General features: G+C 38.3%; 1 protein-coding gene across 3 annotated transcripts in view; it reads right to left on the bottom strand.

The window, feature by feature from the left end:
• Positions 1 to 20,849, bottom strand: part of kcnab1b (potassium voltage-gated channel subfamily A regulatory beta subunit 1b) — a 40,012-nt gene that overhangs the window by 9,611 nt on the left and 9,552 nt on the right. For all 3 annotated transcript variants that reach the window (XM_033982901.2, XM_055228428.1, XM_033982902.2), the window contains 6 exons: positions 7,510 to 7,553; positions 4,253 to 4,290; positions 3,270 to 3,349; positions 2,808 to 2,852; positions 1,871 to 1,915; positions 587 to 630 (listed from right to left, as the gene is read on the bottom strand). In XM_033982901.2, coding sequence (XP_033838792.1) covers positions 587 to 630; positions 1,871 to 1,915; positions 2,808 to 2,852; positions 3,270 to 3,349; positions 4,253 to 4,290; positions 7,510 to 7,553 — 296 coding nt within the window. The remainder of the gene's footprint in view (positions 1 to 586; positions 631 to 1,870; positions 1,916 to 2,807; positions 2,853 to 3,269; positions 3,350 to 4,252; positions 4,291 to 7,509; positions 7,554 to 20,849) is intronic.

The raw sequence follows: 20,849 nt of genomic DNA, 5'->3' as shown, positions 1-20,849 counted from the left end.
CAGGTAATTTTATGTGTATCTAGAGGTTGAATTGGTTCCCAGCGGGAGTTGGTTTCAATACATAAACCACGAAAATAACTAAAATAATCGTTCAAAGAAATGCCCTTCGGACTTTGTAAAGGTGCGGGGAAATCTTTATCGAATTATCAGGCATATAATTGGTCATAATGTTATATAATGAGCAGGTTATAGCACTTTTAGGAGGTATTTCTTCTCGATCTGAGCTACTTTCTGTGTGTCACTGTTGAGAACTTTACTAACCAATACAATTCAACAAAAACAGCACAAAAAAAACCCTACACTTTGTGAAACGTTTACTTGAACCAGCACCGTTATGCAGAAATAACTGTTTTTTTCACTTCATTAGTTTTTTCTTCACTTCATTTGCACGTGGTGATATTATATTACTTGATCTGTGTGGCAAAAATAGCTTAGGGGCAAACGCTTAGAAATGTTGTCAGCAAAGACCGTCACAAGCAAACCGATGCAAAGTAGATAAAAGAGGATGGTTACAGAAGGGCAGCGGATCAGCGGATGAGGTGAGGGGAGGGACACGGCACAGTGGTGCAAAATCGCCTTTCTGTACCTTCGATGATGTGTTTTCGGTTCAGCCCCCTCTCCGTCTCGGCTCTGTAACACGAGAGGGAAAACGCGTGTCAAGGGTGATCTCACAAACAAAGCACACAAGCAGCAGAGCGGCAGCACGGACCAACACGCCGAGGCTGTGTGAACTGAATCATTAAACATGCCAAACCGGAGCCTGCATAACAAAGTAGTTACAAACGAGTGAGAGAGAGAAATACACCCACACGAGCGGCCGTCCGCAGTGTGCCCGCAGCGATACAGCAGTGGCCAGTACTTTGTCTCTTCCCCATGTTGACAAGTCGTACGGAACAGTGGTTTTAGGGACACAGCCTACATGTATTATTCTGTTGAGCATCTAATTAACAGCTCACTTGGGTGATTCAGCAGTGATTAGTTGCAATTTCATTTTTCTTAGATTTTTTTCTAATTTCTTTTAACCGAATCGCTGTCTGTTTTGTTGTTCAACAGCCTTTCTGTTTGTATTACCCGAATTGTTGCTTTGGGTTCTTCACAATGTGGCAAAAAGCGACGCTATGCAAAAGTGATTATATGCTCGACGAAGTTTTGAGGCTCCGTTGCATCTTTCACAGCATGGGGTTTTTTCTCAGCCAGTCTGCCAACGACGGTGCCGCGATATGGAAGTAATGCTTAGCTGATTTTTGTCAACAACGTTAAAGCGATCACACCTACCATTTCACAAAAGTTTAACAGATGACAGTCCCTCAAAAGCAACACTTGCACCAAAATGTTATTGCAAGTGCTTTCAAGTGTCACGGGAATGGAGTACAGTGACTGGATTAGAGATAATATAAATAATACATAAGTAAACTAAGATTTCAGCACTAGATTTTGCACTTTTTTGCCAAACTAGAAAAAATACGGCATTTAACTCAATTAAAAGTAACAGAAACTATTGCTAAATTCTCATGAAATCTAATTAAACATTCAGACAGATGAGATAAGCTTGTTTCAACCAAAGCCTAAATAAAGCTATGACAGTATCACTCCTGGGTTCCACTCCGACCATGTGTTTCCTTATCTCACTGAGAGCACAGAGCCTTTGTGAGCACATAAAAACGTAACTAATGCAGATGGTGTGCAGAAGAACCCAGCATGAAAGAAGAATCAGAAGACGAGCAGAGAGAGGCGGGAACACAGTGCACATATGTACTGTCAAGTGTGCGCCTATATGGACCACTCAGTCATATGGCACTGCTCGTTATGGGTTGTCTTTTGCTCTGGGCTCAAAACATCTATGGCTAGAAAATGTCAGAGATGCACTTACTTTCCTCCCCAGTAGAGCTTTGTGGTGATGACCAGACTGGACCTCCTAAAGGACAGAAAGGCAGACATCAAAAGACTGAAGCCCACAACACCAGACTTAACCTTCTATATTAAAAAGTCTATATGCAAATTGTGCTGTTATGCTTTGAAAATTAAAAATACTCTAGTCCCCTCGCTGGGGTGTAAAACCATAAAAGTATTTACTACAATATCTCTGCTCATCTTATTAATATTTTAAGACCGCACCAGAGTTGAGGTGAAGTCTGTCGGACGGGTTTCAGAGGGGGTTGAAAGGGCGATGAACATAACTTACCAGTGCAACGTCAGCTCATGTGTCAGAGCAGACAGTATAAGAATTATTTATAAAAAGTTACACTAGGATTTTTCTATTGAAGTTGTTCAGGTTGAGTTGAGTTTCCTGAGTTCCTGACATAGCTTTTGCATTACAAATATTTCAAATGCATTGTTTAGAATTAGGGCTAAAATGCCATTCACTCATCTATCAGCGTGGTTATTATTAGTCAATATGCTGTAAAACATGTAAGTGATGCCAGTCGAGAGCGTGGCTACATTAAGATTACATGTGCATGATAAATATTTTATACACGCTCATCCAAATATTCACTGGAGACTGAGGAAGCACAAATATATGTGATGTTTTACATAGCAAATTCTTTTAACCAAGCAGCTCGTTAACAGCTAATTCAGACGTGTGGAAGAATGTACGACTTAGAACTGTAGCTCTATTAACACATAGTTATCAGGGTATTTTAAATAATACAACATATAGAATTTAATATACAAATAGAATTTATTTTTTATTTAATTATTACCTACAGTTAATGGTTACATTCCTACGAGTTAGTTTTTTAAGTTGGAGTCTGCTCACATATTCTCTAACACCGCCCTAATTTGAATCCATAGAGGGCAGACTTTACCTCCAGCACTTTTTCTTGATGATGTTTCCTAGAATTATCTCTGCTCTGTGAAGAAGAAGAAAGAAGATGATAAGATTAGGTGTGGGACTTGCACATGACTGTTATCTGTCATCTCCAGTCCTTAAACCCCTGCTGCTACGGGATGTAATGCTTCATTCAAACGTGCGTGCTCGAGCAATCTTCAAATTAATATTCATGTCCATATGACGACATCGTGCCAAGATTATCTAGGTGACAATATCTGGCCTGATAAGTTAAGATGGAGCGCTGTGAACATAATGGGGAGCCTTTAGCGATGAATACAATTATGTAAATTACTTTCGAGTCACGGCCAGCCTCTGTTTTAAATTTCTTAAGAATTTGTGTCTGGAGCTACACGTTGTTATCACCTTGTGCCCTGTGGGGGAGCTGACAAGAGGAAGGAGCTCGTCACTGTAAGCAATCTGCATAGGCGTGACTTACTTCCCCCCGGAGTAGACCTCCGCCGTGTCAAACAGGTTAACCCCGCTCTCGTAGGCGATAGTCATCAGCTGTTCCGCCACCTGACATGACAAGAAAAAACAGTGAAGCATGGCACACAGTCACAGAGGACAAATGCTCTGAATATGTACATTAGAATAAGTACAGTTTCCAGTACAAGTATTACTATTACTATCACAGTACTACTCATACTCAGTGCATACCATTACATGACTAATAGTTACCCTAATACTGAAAAGTACAAATACTTTTATACCCCTCATATTTAGTAATAAACTATAATATGTAGATCCTTATTTCACAGTTTGTATATCTCGAAATAAACCAGTACTGTACTAAAAAAAATAAATTTACTTTTAATAAATACATCGTATATATTAAGCTACTAAGATCACACCATAAAGAATTAGCACATCCCAAAAATTACCACAACCACCCAAAAAGTGAAAGCTTATTAGTTTTTTACAGCTCAGTAAATTTTCTGGGTTTATTTCTACCTTCTTCCTGTTCCAGCAAAAGTTTTTCAAAGTGATGATAAATTAGATCCGTTACCATGGCAGCTGACAGTTTAAAACGAAATATTATCTCTTTTAAATAGGCAAAGTCTTAAAAATGTTGCATACACCAGGAAGCTGAAACCCATGAATAGACACAGGTTGTGTTGTGCCCATAAGCCCCAGCTGCAGTCGGGCTGATAAACCTCCACAAGTGCAGAGATCCCCCACATTTCCAAGGCTGCATTAGTTTTTAATAATTGGGGGATGTGACTTGTCCTGGAGACCTTGGACAAACCCAAAGGGACAAGGATGTTGATGTCATAAAGATGTCTATGGCCTTAAATGTTTTGTTTTTTTTATCCAGTTAGACCAGATCTCACCCATGGGAGCTTTGTAATGGATGTCTGCTATTATAAAACTTGGACTGTGCTCATGAGCTGTGACACGTTGAAGGGTTTGATGCCTTACCTCATCAGTGATCTGACCTCCGAATGTTACCCAAGTGCCTGTCGGAAAATCAAACCACATATGTTCACTTTCTCTAACAAACAATAGCACGCTTCCTTCTGCATTTCAAACATTAACAAAGCCCTTAGTCATGCATTACTAATTACAGTGACATTTTGGGACGAGAACCCCTCCACCCCTGTCTCAGTACCACCCCGGGCTGATGTCAAGACTGAGCTTTGATGGAAACAATTAGAAGAGACTGACTGTCAGGTCATGGCTAATCAGCAGTTGTACTTTTTTGGACTTGTCATCTGTTGTTTGACGTATCATAGCAACAACACTTTTACTACAATTTCCAAATGTCAGTATTGATATTTGCATTGAATTAAACTGTGTATTTAACCAACTATAAAGACAGAGCTCGTTCTACACACAGTAACATTACCAGTGCATTTTCAAGTTCAGGGCTAAATACCCATAATGACATAAATGTTAACATAAAGGTGCACTATGTAACTTTTCTAGTACTGCCCAGTGTGCCCATAATGTTCCACAGTCTGCCATTAAACTCATTTATCACGTATTTATTCTCATACAAATGTTTTACTGCTAACAAAAACCCCAAACATATGCACTCACATGTATTGCTTGCTGTGAATAAGCTCAGCAGTCCACAGACCTGACCAGTAACTTATTTCCATGGAGACACATACGTTTAATGACATGCTGTGGAAAAGTTACATAGCAAACCTTTAACAAAAAAAACAAATGAAATAAGATTTTGCTTTTCTGTTATAAAAAACATCATGGTGCATAATTGCAATAGCGAAATTATTGTGTGAAAAACTTTTATAAAACAATATCAGACGCCTTGTTTTTTCTTTTCACGAAATCAAATCCTTATCTGTTCTTCTGAAAACTGCCAGATGTTTTATTCCCTGTTGCCAAATTGCAAATATAAATTTTGATTCTCTGGCTGGATACTTGAAGACATTTTAATGACCCGAGTAAAACAATGGCACCTCGCTTATACAGAATACAATATAACACCGTACAAATGAGTTTCCCCTCTATGCCTTGCTCTGCTGGTAAGAATACATTTATCTTCATTTGTGCCTAGTCAGAAAGTACCTTGGCCTTCTAATTCCTAGCTTCGCTCTTATGGATTCCACTGTCAAAGGTTAAAGCAAACATCATTATTATCAGCAGCGTTTATTATGGACCAACATAAACACCTATGTTGGTTGCAAAGGTTCAAATTAGCTCGGGGTCATGCGCGGTGCTCCTTTGTTGAAGTCACACACACTGGTGTAATGTCATTCCAAACGGCACTAAGCTTTTATTTATAATTTCCAGCCAATCTTTCTCAGCTGTTGCTCCTGCTATGAGGCGCTTGTTGTCATCCTGCCTTAATACTAAATAATGGAAAAGCTAGCAATAAATCTGCCGAGGTTTTTCACAGCTGGAAAAGCCAAGAAAACATTTAAATGCACTATTATTATTGCAGTGTTTAATATCTGTGGGAAATTCCAGTTGGAGTCTTTGCATAACATCCATAACGGCTTTATTCATGTTCTAGGGATTGACATCATAATTTTAGATAAAGGGCAGGGGCCTGTGTAACTCCATGGGAGATTCACTATTCGCACTAATGATCTACAAATATCAAACACTATCATTGCATTTAATCAATTAGTTCCTTTTCAAGTCCTTTCAACTGACGCCAATCATGTCACTGGGGTTGAATTATGGCACCACTTTCTGAAGCTAATGTGAGAAGAGGGACACTGCCTGGTCAAAAAAGAGTCACCACCAAACTCTACTCTAATATTTAGTTGTTCCGCCTTTAGCTTTGATTACGGCACGAGTTTGTTGTGGCATTGTTTCGATTTCACTTCTGCAATGTCACAATTTTCACCAAGATCTTGCACTGATGATGGTCGAGTCTGACGCTGCACAAAGCCTTCCCCAGCACATCCCAAAGATTCTCAATGGGGTTAAGGTCTGGACTCTGTGGTGGACAATCCATGTGTGAAAATGACGTCTCATGCTCCTGAACCACTCTGTCACAATTTGAGCCTGATGAATCCTGGCATTGTCATCTTGGAATATGCCCGTGTCATCAGGGAAGAAAAACATCCATTGATGGAATAACCTGGTCTTTCAGTATATTCAGGTGTCAGCTGACCTCATTCTTTGAGCACAGACTGTTGCTGAACCTAGACCGGACCAACTGCAGGAGGTTTGTACCGATTTGCCTAGTTAAATCCAGGTGGTGACTTTTTTTTTTTTTGGCCAGTGTATTTTTCCTCGTTTTTGCTTCTGTAACTGTAAACCAGGACAACAAATGAATTTAAAACTACAGAAATTCAAGAATGTTGTAATATCACCGTAAAAAGCCAATCTGGAGGCTGTTGAAGGTAACGCCCCTTCTCGCTTGCACCGCTGGTTTAGCAGGGAGCAGGCGCTTAGCAAGACTGTCAATCAAAACAAGGCACCTGATTTGTCTGTTGTTAATGTTAATATCTTGATTAATGGCCACAATAGCGAAATAAAAATACCAGAATATTTAGTGCGTTAATATGAGCATTTTAAGACTAAAATGACGTGTTTGACAGCAGCAGTTACAGAGAGAGGGGTGACAGTTTTTCAATAGAAAGTGAATTGGAGCCAGAGTCAATGGAGCTGGAAGCGCACCCAAGCTCACGTACCTATTTGGAAAACGTTAGCTAGCAGGTTAGCTATGTCCATTCATATATAAACTCTATGGATCCCACATAAACTCCACCTATTGGGATATGTTTAGCTCAAGGGCACCACTTACTTTGAAGAAGCATATAATCTTCCTACGGGTCAATTATTGTGCAAAGCTAAAATCCCCAATAATGATCGCTGGGCTGCGTCATGTTTTTGCTTTGCCAAGTTCCAACCAGATAAAGTGGAGCACTTGGGAGATTTACTGTGTGAATTAGACCCATCAGGATGAATGATGGTGTTTATCCTCCTGTGCACGCTGGCAATAACAGAACGACTTGTTAGCTAAGACCCAAGCTGCTTTTTAAATATTTACATGTCGATATTAACAGTGTGCAAACAGCTTTGTGTTGCAGCATGGGACCTCTGTATCCATAAAAGATGTATGAGCTTTAGAGTGAAGAGTTTTAATATTATGGAACAGAGCACAATTTCCTTCTGTTGTATAACCTCTTTTATACACACACAGATGCTAACGCTAATCATTTTCCTTTAATTTTTTATGTTTTAAATGTACTTACCAAGGCCCAGACAAGAGACTCGCAAGCCAGACTTTCCCAGATTCCTAGAAAACAAAGCAGATACAAATTAAAGTTTTATGTTTTAGCCTAGCCTAGCCTAGAGATAATTGATGATTTATTATTATTATTATTATTATTATTATTATTATTATTATTATTATTATTATTATTATTATTATTAGTGGTGCAATAAATAAATAAATCCATGAAATAAATAAAATAAAATAATAAATAAATACATGAAATAATGAAATAAATAAATACCTAAATAAATAAATAAAAATGTAGCGATTTTAGCTGCAGCCACATACATTCTAATGAAAAAAGTGAATTTCAAGTTAAAGGTGCAGTATGTACTATTTCTGGCTGAGAGTCTACCACCCACTTGTTTCCATGGAGATGTCATCGCTTTTCCTGGAATGTGCCACAAAAATGTCATTAAACTTATGAATCATCATGGTGACATTTTTATGGCACATTCAAGGCAAAGCGATGACATCTCCATGGAGACAAGCAGGTGATACCAAATTACAAGTCAGATCTGTGGTTTAATGCTTTTTCTGTGTATTTCTTAGCAACAAAAACATCTGAAACTGAATGAATGAAACATAGCTCAGTTTGCATAATTGAATAGTCCATTTTTAATAAACAGAAATGGAATATATTTCAAGGACGTTGGTGCGGCAAATACAGTTTTATAATCTGGTAACAAACATTTATACTCACACCTGCACCTGTTTTTAATGTTTAAATAGACTTATGTACTTATTTGTTTTGTATTTTTCTCTATTTTAAACAGGGCATCCATAAAAAGGAGAGTCTCTGTGCTCTCATTGGGCTTTCTCTCTATAAATAAAGAGAAATAGATAAAAAGGAACAACAATACAAATCACTATAATGTGCTTTTATCAAGGCAGAAAAATAGGCTCAAAATCAATCATTTTTGTGGCGCATTGGGTTTGATAACAGCAGCTTGTGTGTGGTGTGTGTGATCGAACTTGAGGGTCACCTTTATTACACCCGCGATTACGAATGAAGAGATTGGAGCGAGGACGACAGCTGACTTATTTCAAGTCTCGAGTCTAGATCTTGTCTCTTAGGACGCAGAAAATATTCCACTCATAGTACGAACGACCCAAATCCAATTACGGCTTGTACCACAGCTGCAAGTTGTATCCAGTGCTTTGTGACAAGTGCTGCCCTTCTAATTCAATTACACTTTCTATGGGGGAGCCGTCACTTTATTTTTACAATGTGAGGCACTCTGGCACTAGCTCTAACCCTCTTTCTTATAGTTATCACCGCCTTTACAAAATGCAGACTTGCACTCGAGTGGATGGCGTTGTACCACATCAGCACTTTTCCAAAAGGCACAGTTTGTTCCTTTTCTCGCACTTTTCTGTCATCTTAAAGAGTCTATATCGGACTGTTTTCTGTTCTATGTTATAATGTTGTTTCCTCATCGAGAACATACAGTACCTAGAGTTGTGTTTTGTTTCATTCACACATGTTTAACACACAAACTCTGCATATTTAGGCTGAGTTCTCTGAAACAAAAAACACTCTGTTCCACCTTGTGATGTCATGTGGTAATACAGGAAGTGCTGCACTGTGTTTTTAAACTCCACACACCTTCACTACAAGCTTTTTTCAGTGCTGGACTTGGCAATCTCTACTGAAATAAAGGTAAAAGGTAGTTGTTATCTTGAAAACTACCACTTCATGACATCACAAGGTTGAACAGAGCATTTTGAGGTTTGTAGATGTAAACCACATGTGTCAAACTCAAGGCCCGAGGGTCAAATGCGGCCCGCCATGTCATTTTATGTGTCAAACTTAAATGTATGACTGTATTAAAATGTCAGTTTATTAGGAGTTACGCATTTGCACAGACATATTTTTTATATCTTTGCAACTTTGAGATGAATCATTTTGCTGATGTGGCCCTCGGTGAAATTGAGTTTGACACCCCTGATGTAAACCGAAGACTCAAACATATGTGAAGGAACAAAACGTAACTCCAGGTATGTTTTTGAGGAGATAACAGCAGTCTAACATGGTCTAAAGCTCAAAAGAATCCATTGTGTGTAATAAGAGACTCATCATATCCAAAACACAGCGCCTAATATGTGTCACAGTCTAAAACCTGCTGGCTCGCTCCAACATCATATGGCCCTTTTAAGACTCATTAGCACCATGGAAGCCAACCTAATGCATCACAGTGAATTGCTCTAGGGTTTTTTTTGTCTTACATTTAGTTTTATTGCAACAATGAATTTTGCCAAGAGGGGAACATTCGTGTGGCGTCAACGTTTAATGACTAGCGTTTGACGGCGTAACAGCGAGAACAGATTGCTCTTCTTCCAGCCGCCACAGGTGTCTTCCAATAGTGTGATGTATGCGGTCTGTAGGAGGGAGACAAACTGTCACACGGCAGGCTCGCATACAAAACCATTAGGAGAGCGGCACACAGGTAGTCATCTATAAAAGAAAACATTTGACAGGAGACGCTTCCCCTATGCACTTAATCTTGAGACATAAAAAAAAAAAAAGTACCACAGATGTCTAGACGGGTACGGGCCTTGTGTTTCCCAGTCATTTACTCATTACAATAACTGATGAGGCTGTAAAATGGCCAGCAGCTGCCTCGGACTAATGGTCTGTGGCCGTCAAAATGAAGGCGCACTAATCCAAGGCCTGGCTATATACACGCCGCGGGCTAATTCAGTTTGGTGGTCAACACTGTTTGCCTGCATCGATGATCACAGAAATGTTTGTAAAGGCACTTTCCGAATGCAAATCTGGATGTAGATTCTGTCTGATCAATTATTAAGAGTGAGTGGGTTTTGGTGTGTACTACATAAGCGAGGCTGGGCGTGTGATGAGGAAGTATTAGGCTTCAGGTGTAGGCCATACTGCGCTGGGCTAATTGGTTAGGTAAGAATCCCGTTATTATGGACATAAATCAAAGTCAGGTGCGGCACAAAGTAACACAATAAACACACAGATAAAGTTGGTGTTTATGTGAGACTTTAACCTAGCTTAGCAGAATGATTCAGTAAGTTTAGACTAAAAGACAAGGCTTGAAAATAGTAAATAGTTTTAAAGCAACACAGCATAACTTTATAGAGGTGATTAAAAAGTTAAAAGCATCATATGGAACAAGAGATGATGCTTCATTCTCCATGGCGACAGATTACTTTAATCAAATACTGTGGAACATTATAGCCAAAAATACAAGTGATCATGGAGAAAAGCAGTATTAAGAGCTAGGTTTGTGGAGAGGCAAGCTCGCAAGTTGTTTTCCTACATGTTTCGGTACAATAAAAACATCCAAAATGAAGGGGAAAACGCAAACAAAAACACAACATGCTTTTATTTTAGTCTATTTTTTGTCTAAAAGTTCTACGATCAGTCTTTCAAATAAAATGTGGCAACATAATGAACAACAAAATCAACTATTGCTATAATTATCAACATATTTCTGTGTTTTACTTAAATTGATTACGCTAAATGAATATGATATATTATATTCAAACTAGCTGAATACCAAAACTATATCTGAGCCTTTTGTTTTCTGATCCACCGTATCAGAACCACGCCTGAATCAGTCTAAACAAAACAAAATAAAAACCCTCTGGAAGAATACAATAGAGGCTGTTGTTGTTTTTGTTCACACTCATTTCCACAATAAACAGGCTTACAGGGACGTTTCATTTTCTAAAACTGCAGAACTGTATTTTGGAAATCCTTTATTCAAACTAAATTTGCATGAGCTGTTTTGAATGGCAACTACACTTTGAGAACTACACTTTGACTTTTGTTCTGCTGTCCACTTTCAACAGAAAATCTTGAACTCAAATCATTCCCCACACGTTCAAATGCAAAGGTAAACCTGGTCCATGACAGCTCTTTTATAGATAATAATATGATATAATTCAGATCAAATGCACTCATAAACAACACTATAAGCCTGTCATTGTGCTCCTGTCCTTTGCGCTTGGATGATGCCCAAAACAAGCCTTGAAGTAAAATGTCAAATGAGTCATCTGACGAACGCCCCCTCACACAACCTGTCACCACTTATACACATCCAGTGAGCTGCTACTGTATAGAAACAGTAACTATTCTTAGTGATTCTCTAAATTCTATCAATTCGAGCTAAACATCTGGTTCATCTGGTGGTGTTTAAACATGCAGCGTACTGTAGCGAGGGATATTTATACATTTAAGATTTTTACTTAGGCTTGATAGTGAGCTCTGGGATATCACACTCTGGGAATTTGCATATAAAACTGTTTAAAGAAGGAATATTATGCTTCTTTTTGAGTATCAAGGCTTTATCAGATGCATAGTTTTACATTTTGTTCACTGTTAACAGCGATATTTATCTAAAGGTGACTGACTTCATGGACTCCGTTGACTTCATAGTAGCATTTCAACTAGAACATGTTCATTTTTCTTATTTTTTGAGTGATGTGTGTGACATTTCTGAACCCTACATGTATGACCCGGAGTCAAAACGTTAGTACGACAATAGTGTGTACATGGCTTCTCCAAGAGGACACAACTACCACATCTCAGTTTCAATCCTTGACCTTTAAATGTTTGTTGTTTATACGTAACAGATTTTCAACATGTGTAATTCCTCAGTCGTCCAGGTATGATCCAGAGCAAAAGAAAGTACAATTCTGCCAACTGGACAAAAAGTTATACAGTGAAAGGATTATGCAAAAGGTGTGTTTGTGTCACTATGTATTAGAAGAGAGCAGTACTGTATGAAATGTATGTAAAAGGGACTACAGTACTGCAAAAACTGCCAGAATATCCCACCTGCTTATTAATCACTGATACATTTAATACCAGATCACATGACTGCATAAAGCTAAGGAGGAAAAGAGGTTTTTAACTGTTTTGCTTCACAAAAGTGTAACACACGCCAAGGAAAAGCAAAACTCAATACTTTGATGACATAATCGCAATTTAATAACCTGGTAATGAGCTTCTATACACATATCTGCTCCTGTTTTTAATGTGTTATATGGACTTTTATACTTCTTTGCTTTGCTTGTTTAAACAGGGTGCACATAAAAAACAGAGCCCAAGTTCCCTCATTGGGTTCCCCTGTATAAATAAACATAAAGAAAGTGTCATGATCCCTGTCAATGTCAGTCCTGCCATTTTTTGCATCTTTTCCCCTCCCGTCTGTGTCTGAGCCTGGAGCTGGGGCGGAGATTTTGGCTCGTACCGTGCACACCTGGAGCTAATCCGCAATCAGCTGCACCTGGGGAGGATAAGAGGAGGCAGGACCTGACACTCAGCGCCAGATCGTGAGGCTGAGTTTATGTTTTTTCAATTTTGACTCCTGTTGAATTGGATACTTTTGCTCCTCGCCAGATCCCGCTCCGTGGATCCGCTCAGCTCTTTAGTCTCCGCTCCGTTCATCTCATCTCAGACTCTGCTACTCCGGCTCTACCCCTGGACCACGGCAAACAATCCGCTCTCAACTCACCGATCTACCATATTGCACTTTGAAAATCTGTAAATAAACACTGTTAAACCTTTTCCACGGGTTCTGTCTCTTTGGTCCCTCCTGTCAGTCATTACAACACAAAGAAAGAATGTTTCAGTGTAGTTAGCTCGTCCCTTCAAACAGCTGCAAGACAGACTCTACCGGCAATCTGACCAGAACTGGATGAGCTGTGTACATCTTCTCTAAAAATTTTTTCTCCAGCTGACACAATTAAATTCCTTTACTATATTTTCCCCATGTTGATATCGTGCATCTTTGTTGTTACGCTACAGCAACATTGTACGTTTCATCCCTGATATTGGCTTCTTCAAATCAATACTTGAGCATCTGGATCAATATTGTAGATAAATAAGAAACTCCTCTCGATGGGGATTAAGTTGGACTAGGCAAACCCACATGAGGCAGGCATGATGGGCTGGGGGATTAACCAACACCCACCTACTCAGTTCCCATCGTCTCCTCAGACGCAAACCATAATGTCGTTATCAAAATAATACAGTACATTAGAAAGCAAAGAAGGTGGGCTTCATTCTAAATATATAGAAGTCAAAGCCTGTGTAGGTGTAAGAAAAGTATAGGGGAGTGAAATCGAGCAGTTTGAAGGAGAAATGAGCAGATTAATTATGAAAGGAAGAGTTACGGAGGAGAGAGAAAAACTGACAAAGCCTACGGCCATATATGCTTCTAGTAAGGAGGAGAGTAGGAGAGAGGCAGGGAGACAAACAGGGATGAGGCATGTAGAATAGAAAGTCCAAGTACCAAGTCTGAGCAGATCAAACGCCCTCTACAGATAAAGCATAACACAGAATGGATGATGGGAAATGACAGCCAGCTCCCACAGGCTCCATGGGAATGTGCGGATGCCGAATGCAGACTCAAATTCTAAGGTTTTCATCATGGGTGCAGTCTCGAGGTGGACTGTAAAGAGAAATCCCATTAAGCGAACAACACCGGGTTTATATTTACGACAAGGAAGGATCTCACTGTTGTATTGAAAAAGTTGTTTGCAGATGTGAAGATAGAGAACAGAGGCAATGAGAAGGAGAGTCTATACAAATCACAATATCAAAGAAGGACAAGGGAGGAAGGAGTTGTCAGTTACACGCTCCTGGAACAATATTCAACCAGGGGAGCATCAGTCAAAACATATCAGGCAAATCCAAATCATCAAGACTTGTTAACACGACACTACCATTACGCATTAGAGGCCAGGTTATACCATACATCATTCTCCAGCTACTTCAGAACTTCAGGATTTCAAGTTAGACCTGTCTCGATAACACATTTTGAACTCTGATATATCGTTGAAGTAAATATAGATGATAAACGATAATATTGAGACTAATTTATGCCACTGACACAAAACCCAAAAGCAGATTTAAACCACAAAACCTATTCTAAATGTCCAATATTGTAAAAAATCATGAGCTGCAATAAATAAACAGCAGAATGAAACACTTCAGTAGTTAGTTTGGATCTATATCGAGTCATAAAAGTTATTAATTAAACCTTTTACAGATTAAATCTCACCGTACAGACAAAAAATTACCAAAAAATTCTCAGTAGTACAAAGAAAATGTACACATATAAGTACTGACCCCCCAAAACTACTGTTCCAGCTTTTTTTCTTTTTTTTTATTCGGTCATTACATTCAAAATCAAACATTATTCAACTTGTATAAGGTTGTACATAACATTTCTATCATGACCGAAAGGGTTTTTTAGGCTGAAGTAAAAATGACTTATAACACTTAACCCATTTTAATAATAACACGCAGGAATTCCAAGAAAAGCAGCATCAGTTCTATAAGAAATGACTCAAAATGTAAACAAAAGAAAAACTACAAACCATAACCATCATTCCTGAGTCTTGTAATTTTCAAAAAGTAACGTTTTATACCTCTTTTTAAATGTTTCTATTGTGTAGGAGCTTTTTAATTTATCATCAAGGTTTCATATATTGAACGATAAGTCGATATAGTAATAATCGCGACAGGAGTATTTCTATTCTGAACATTTGTCAAAGAAAAGAGGTGGTTTGGAGTTCAGACGTCAGAGGAAGAAGTTTGACATGGTTTAGTCTCAGTGAAAAGTCTGTCTTTTTTAATATTGAAAGCAGTTTTATGTTTTTAATAAGATGAAATATAATCAAAAATGGTTACAGATTACTATTTAAAATAAAACTGAGATGTTGCCCAGACCAAACTAAAGTCTTCCAAAACATGTTACCGTATTCTTAACCCTTTAAGGACTGAGCACATTATAGACCAGTATAGTTTGCCTAGACCTTTCTTTTTTTAGCCGTAAACATCACGTTTAAAGGAAGTATCAGCATGTGCATTTACCTTTTTTACCTCTTTTTTACCTTTACCTATCAAATAACTGACTGGGAGAATCTCGGCGGCACCTGCGCTCTGATTGGTCATCTTCCCGGGACGACGTAAGCACATTACCGTAATGACAGTAACATATTTAAAGAGCCCCATGCCTCCGCTTTGAGACGCCGTTTGAATTTACATGAGGCACAATTGGTTGCGGAGTTACGGTAATGGAAAGTCCACGAGTCTTTCGGAGACGATAACTTCCGACGCTATTGAGTTTTAAACAGCTGTTCTTCTTAAAGCTGTTATTTTATCTTTACTTTTTAGCAAGCAGCATTAACATAAAGTAAATTAAAGAAATACTGAAAGCCATTTTTTTTTGTCTTAAAAGATAAATCATAAAAACTGTCATAATTGTGTGTCATTCATTTTCAGTGTCCACAAAGCAAAAACATACTTAAACCCGCTGAGTGCATCGTTTGAACAATTGGCTGTTTCATTTCACTGCTCTCGGCCCAAAGTGTATTCGCAAAGCGGCGATATTATAAAGCCATTATAATCTTGCAAAGCCTTTTTGTTAGGACCTTTAATTAAAACGCACACAGCGCAAAAAAGCTGGTGGCGCTCAGAGCAGAGACGGAGCTGGGGACTCGTTTGGTCCAGAGGCAAAGACAAACTAAAAAAGACAGTTTAGTAGCGGCATCATTATTACAGCTGTAAATCACATCACTAGACACTTACGAGATGTCCAAAATCAGAACAAAAACATTGATTTAAGTGTGTGAAATGGTGAAAAAAGAGTTTATGCACTGGCGCACTATAATTACGCTTGATCAAGATTATGAACCTCAATTTCTTAAGTAATATCACGGTGGACAAAAAGACAGAGCCCGTCTCCACAGCAGCTGTTAAAAACCTCTCATTTAAACTTAGCAAGTGGTTTGTCTTTACGTTTTTGCTGACTTTTACTTACGCTGCCTTGTAATAGTTGTGTTTAATTAATCTGCCGTTCTCAATTAGGATTAACGACACCTCGATTTAACGTTTAGCGCATTTCCGAGACAATATGGCATCATCAGTTTTATGAGACCAAAAGAAAATGTGCTTTGTAGAATGTAATATAGGGCAACAATTGAGTGAAATCTACAGGGAGATGAGCAGATGTCAGGCCAGTGTTTGGGCTGAGAGGGTTTCAAAGTTTGTTAAAGAAGACTTATTGTGCTTGTTTCTGCTATATATTTATAATCTATGACACCCGTGGATCATTTTGTTATATTTTCCACATTTTAAATCGCAATATTCATCTAAAACGACTTAATAAAAGAAACAGCTGCAGATGACAACGCTGCTGAGTCCTACCTGTATCACCAAGTAAGAAAATAAAATTGTAGAGTGAAGTAAGTACGTCACAGTGGGCGTGTACCAGTGGTCGTGAAAACGGGGATTGATGGGCAAAATGACGTCTTGAAAAGTCGATTTTGCTGAATAGATCTGCTTTAAATAGTGGGACTCAAGAGATTTTTAATTAGTGCAACTGAGCTCAAGCTACATTTGTATTGTGGCTGTGAGGAAACACGTGAGACACTACGTTTTCAGCTCAACTTTGACAGATGTTACGGATAGTTTTTGGTGTGAGGATTTGACCGTGGCATGAAATAGGCCGGCTGTTTGCTGGTAAATGTTCTATTAATAACAGTTTTAAGAAAAATAGCTATTGAATATTACAGTAATATTATAATGATATTTTTTGGAAGGCTTTAGCCAGGTCTGGGAAATATGACAAAAAAATATATATATATGTTTTTTTCCTTCTATTCAAAAACATAAAATGGCTTCAGATATTAATTTACTGAACATAAACCAGACAAAACTTTTTGCCATTTGAGACTAAAAATGTCAGATCTTCTTCCTCAGTTTTCTGCAGCTAAAACCTGAAACATTCTTCCTGAAGATGTGAGACAGGCCGCTAGTTTGACAATGTTTAAATCCAGACTCAAAACGGTTCTTTTTATCTGTGCATATGATTGAATGTTTTAATTTTATGATGATTATTTATGTTTTCATTTGTTCGTATTGATGTTAATGTCCTTCTTATTCTGTAAAGCTCTTTAAATTACTTTGTGTACGACTTGTGCTATACAAATAAAGTCGCCTTGCCCTGCTTTCCCTTGCCTTAGTTTGAACAGTATAATAATAATAATAATAATAATAATAATAATAATAATAATAATAATAATAATAATAATAATAATAATAATAATAATAATAATAATGACATAACACTTGTACAGTCCTTTTCATTCACTTCAAGACACTTCACACAGTTCAAGACAAACAAAACACAAAGGAAAGAAACAGACAGACAGGAGATGCAGTTATTTGAAGGCAGCTTTGCACAGGTGAGTGTTTCAGGGCTGTTTTGAAGATGGTGAGTGTGGACGAGTCTCTGATGTGTTTGGACGGGGAGATCCACGGCCCATCACTGCTGCAAACCACAGCCTTTTTCATGACAGACGTTTGGCTTTACACCTCTTCAATAAAAGTCCCAAAGCACATTATTGACAATTAGAAATGACTGAATCTCGATCTAAATTTAAAGTGTATTAATTGCCCAGCCCTCGCTTTAGTGAAACCAAACACAACATTTATACAAAGCTCAAAAAGTTGGCAAAAAGCACCAATAACCAAAAGATATCTCTGTATTTTTTATACAGATTGATATCAGTCTGGTCCATATGTCCTCCGCTGCATCTCAAACGTGATTGTCCTGTGAGATTAGGTTTTTTTCAGTGACATGTGAAATGAAGGAGCTCATTGGTCACATATGATTTACAAATAAAATCAAATGTATATCACCTCAGATTAGCAGACTTTTGTGCTTCGCTCATTGGTTCTGCAGAAATCCACAATGTTTTTAAACCCAGTGTATTGTTTTTTTCCTTTATTCTTTTCTGATGCAGACGGACCATGCCTGTCCCTGATTGGCTAATCCACCTGTCAATCATGCCCATTAAAAAGAGAGATTCATCAGTGACCAGACTCATCTTTGTAAAGTATTGAAGAAGTGTGTGTTCTGGATTCCAGTCAACCAACAGCCAAAACTCTACAACCAAAGGGGAGTAGCCAATAATGTTAAAGTATGAGCGTTGTTACTTCAAAATAATATTTCTCAAGTAGAAATACAAAGTAGTGGTTCAAGAAATGACACAAGTAAGAGCAAAAATGGGAAAAGTACTACTCAAATAAGAGTAACGTAAAGAGTAACTGCCAGGACGTAACATGATTTATAATTGAAGTGATTGTAACCGGAAGGACAAAGCATTAAATACTGCATAAAATCTTTTACTTTCAAAGAATAGGCAAAAAAATTGACAAACTAAGTCACATCTGATGCAAGAAACACAAATGTTCAAATATTTCATGTTGTCAATACAAAGCTTGTGTCACATATACACTTACTTACAGTGGGAAGAGGAACCAATTTTTTTATTCAAGTAAGAGTACTGTTACTTCAATAAAAATATGACTCAAGTAAGACTAAAAATATGCTGCTAGAAAAGTACTCTGAAAAGTACAATTTCTTGATAAAGTTACTAAATGTAAATATGACGAGTACTATCCACTCTGCCAAGAACCAGCCTTAACAATTTATAAACAAACCAAGGCGTTCACGCCAGTTTATTACATTTGCAACTACGACAAATTGTGGATCCTCATGTGCAGCAGTATATAAGACTTGTCTGTTAGCCCGTGTCCGCACTGGTCCACCAAAGCCGACAGAAGGGATTTTTTCGCGTGCCCATCTGCAGCGAACAAACAAAGCAGAAGCCTGCAGAACCTCCTGAACTGTCTAAAGGCCTTCTGCTGCCTCTCGACCCTCGCACACGACAGTTCAGGCAGCCAGGCGTGCACCCCTCATCATCATCATCATCAGTGCTCCAAAAATAATCCAACTGCAACATTTGGCTTATTTGAGTTTAGCTGGTTTGTTCTTAAAGGCACTTATAGATATCTAGATTATTTTTATTTTATTTTAATTTATTTTATTTTTGTTTTGTTTTATTTTATTTTATTTTATTTTATTTTATTTTATTTTTTATTTTTTTATTTTATTTTTTATTTTTTTTTTTATCATTGCTTGAATATATTATACTGTGTGTTTAGATTGCCCTGACAACCAAACACGCTTTTAAAGATAAAGGTTTATAAGAGTATTGTACCCAAACTGCATATTTACGTCCACGCTTTAAGATGCTATGATGCACAACCATAGATAACCGACATCTCACAGGTGTGTAATTCTGATAGGTACATTTTGATGCCAGCAGTAGAAAGAAATGACATCTTGAACAACATGTTTGCATAAAATAAATAACCACACCTGCACTTTAAAAGGATAGGGGTCCTATATCACATAAAATGGATTCTTGTGAGATTTGAGCCATGTTATAATGTTGTTACCTCATCAAAAACACACCCGGAGTTGTGTTTTGTTTCATTCACGCATGTTTGAGTAATTCTGAAGTATTAGTCTGTCTACATCTCCAAAGCTCGAAATGCTCTGTTGCACCTTGTGATGTCATGAAGTGCTAGTTTTCAAGTTAACAGCTTCTTTTTTTTATCTTTATTTCAGTAGAGATTGGCATTTCCAGGGCTGAAATCATCCAAATGACTCTAGCGAAAGTGCATGGAGTTTAGAAACATAGCGGACCACTTCCTGTATCACCACACGATGACATCACAAGGTGGAACAGAGTGTGACTGAAACAAAAAACAACTTCAGGAGGAAACAACAATATAACATAGACAAAAAACAGTGTAATATGAGAGTTTTGAATAAAAAAATCTCCCTTCTACAAATCACAAATTACATCTTTTCATTTTTGATTGAGACAAACTTCAAAATAGCAACTTGGACCAGGGCTTTGTGAATGTCCAGCCAGTTCGTACAATAGCGTCACTGGACTTGTTGGAAACTGCTAACAGATTGGAGATGGCCATTTCAATGTTGTTATGGAAACGAGATGAGACTGTGCGACAGGCTCGTTCTTATCACACTTTTTTAACTCTTGTGCATTTCACTGGATCTCGTCCTATTGGCAAACTGCAATTTTTTTATACGAGCTGACCCCGACGATCAAACTTTTAATGGAGATGGCCATATTCCAATTTGTGCTCTAACACACAGCCTAGCGCTCTATCTGACAGCTTCCCTCTCTCATGGCAGCCCCTCCGGAGAGTTAAGCAGCGAGGTGAGAGATACTATTTCCCTGGTGTGGTCTCTCGGTTAAGAGCCCACTCGTACAGATAAGACAGCGTTGTTTGCGTGGCCAGGCCTTGTTCCGCTGCCCACACACACTCACGGGCAGCCCCTGTGTGCGCTCCTGCAGCACTCGAGCAGCCACTTATTGAAAACAGCAGGTGCACGGGTCAGAGGTGAGGAGGAGAGTGATGGGAGTAAAGCGGGTTAATAGAGTCAGAGAGTA

The sequence above is a fragment of the Periophthalmus magnuspinnatus genome, chromosome 17, assembly GCF_009829125.3.
Source record: "Periophthalmus magnuspinnatus isolate fPerMag1 chromosome 17, fPerMag1.2.pri, whole genome shotgun sequence".
In the NCBI taxonomy this organism is placed as follows: domain Eukaryota; kingdom Metazoa; phylum Chordata; class Actinopteri; order Gobiiformes; family Gobiidae; genus Periophthalmus; species Periophthalmus magnuspinnatus.
The sequence above is the reverse complement of the archived record's forward strand: the minus strand, read 5'-3'. Positions and strand labels throughout refer to the sequence as shown.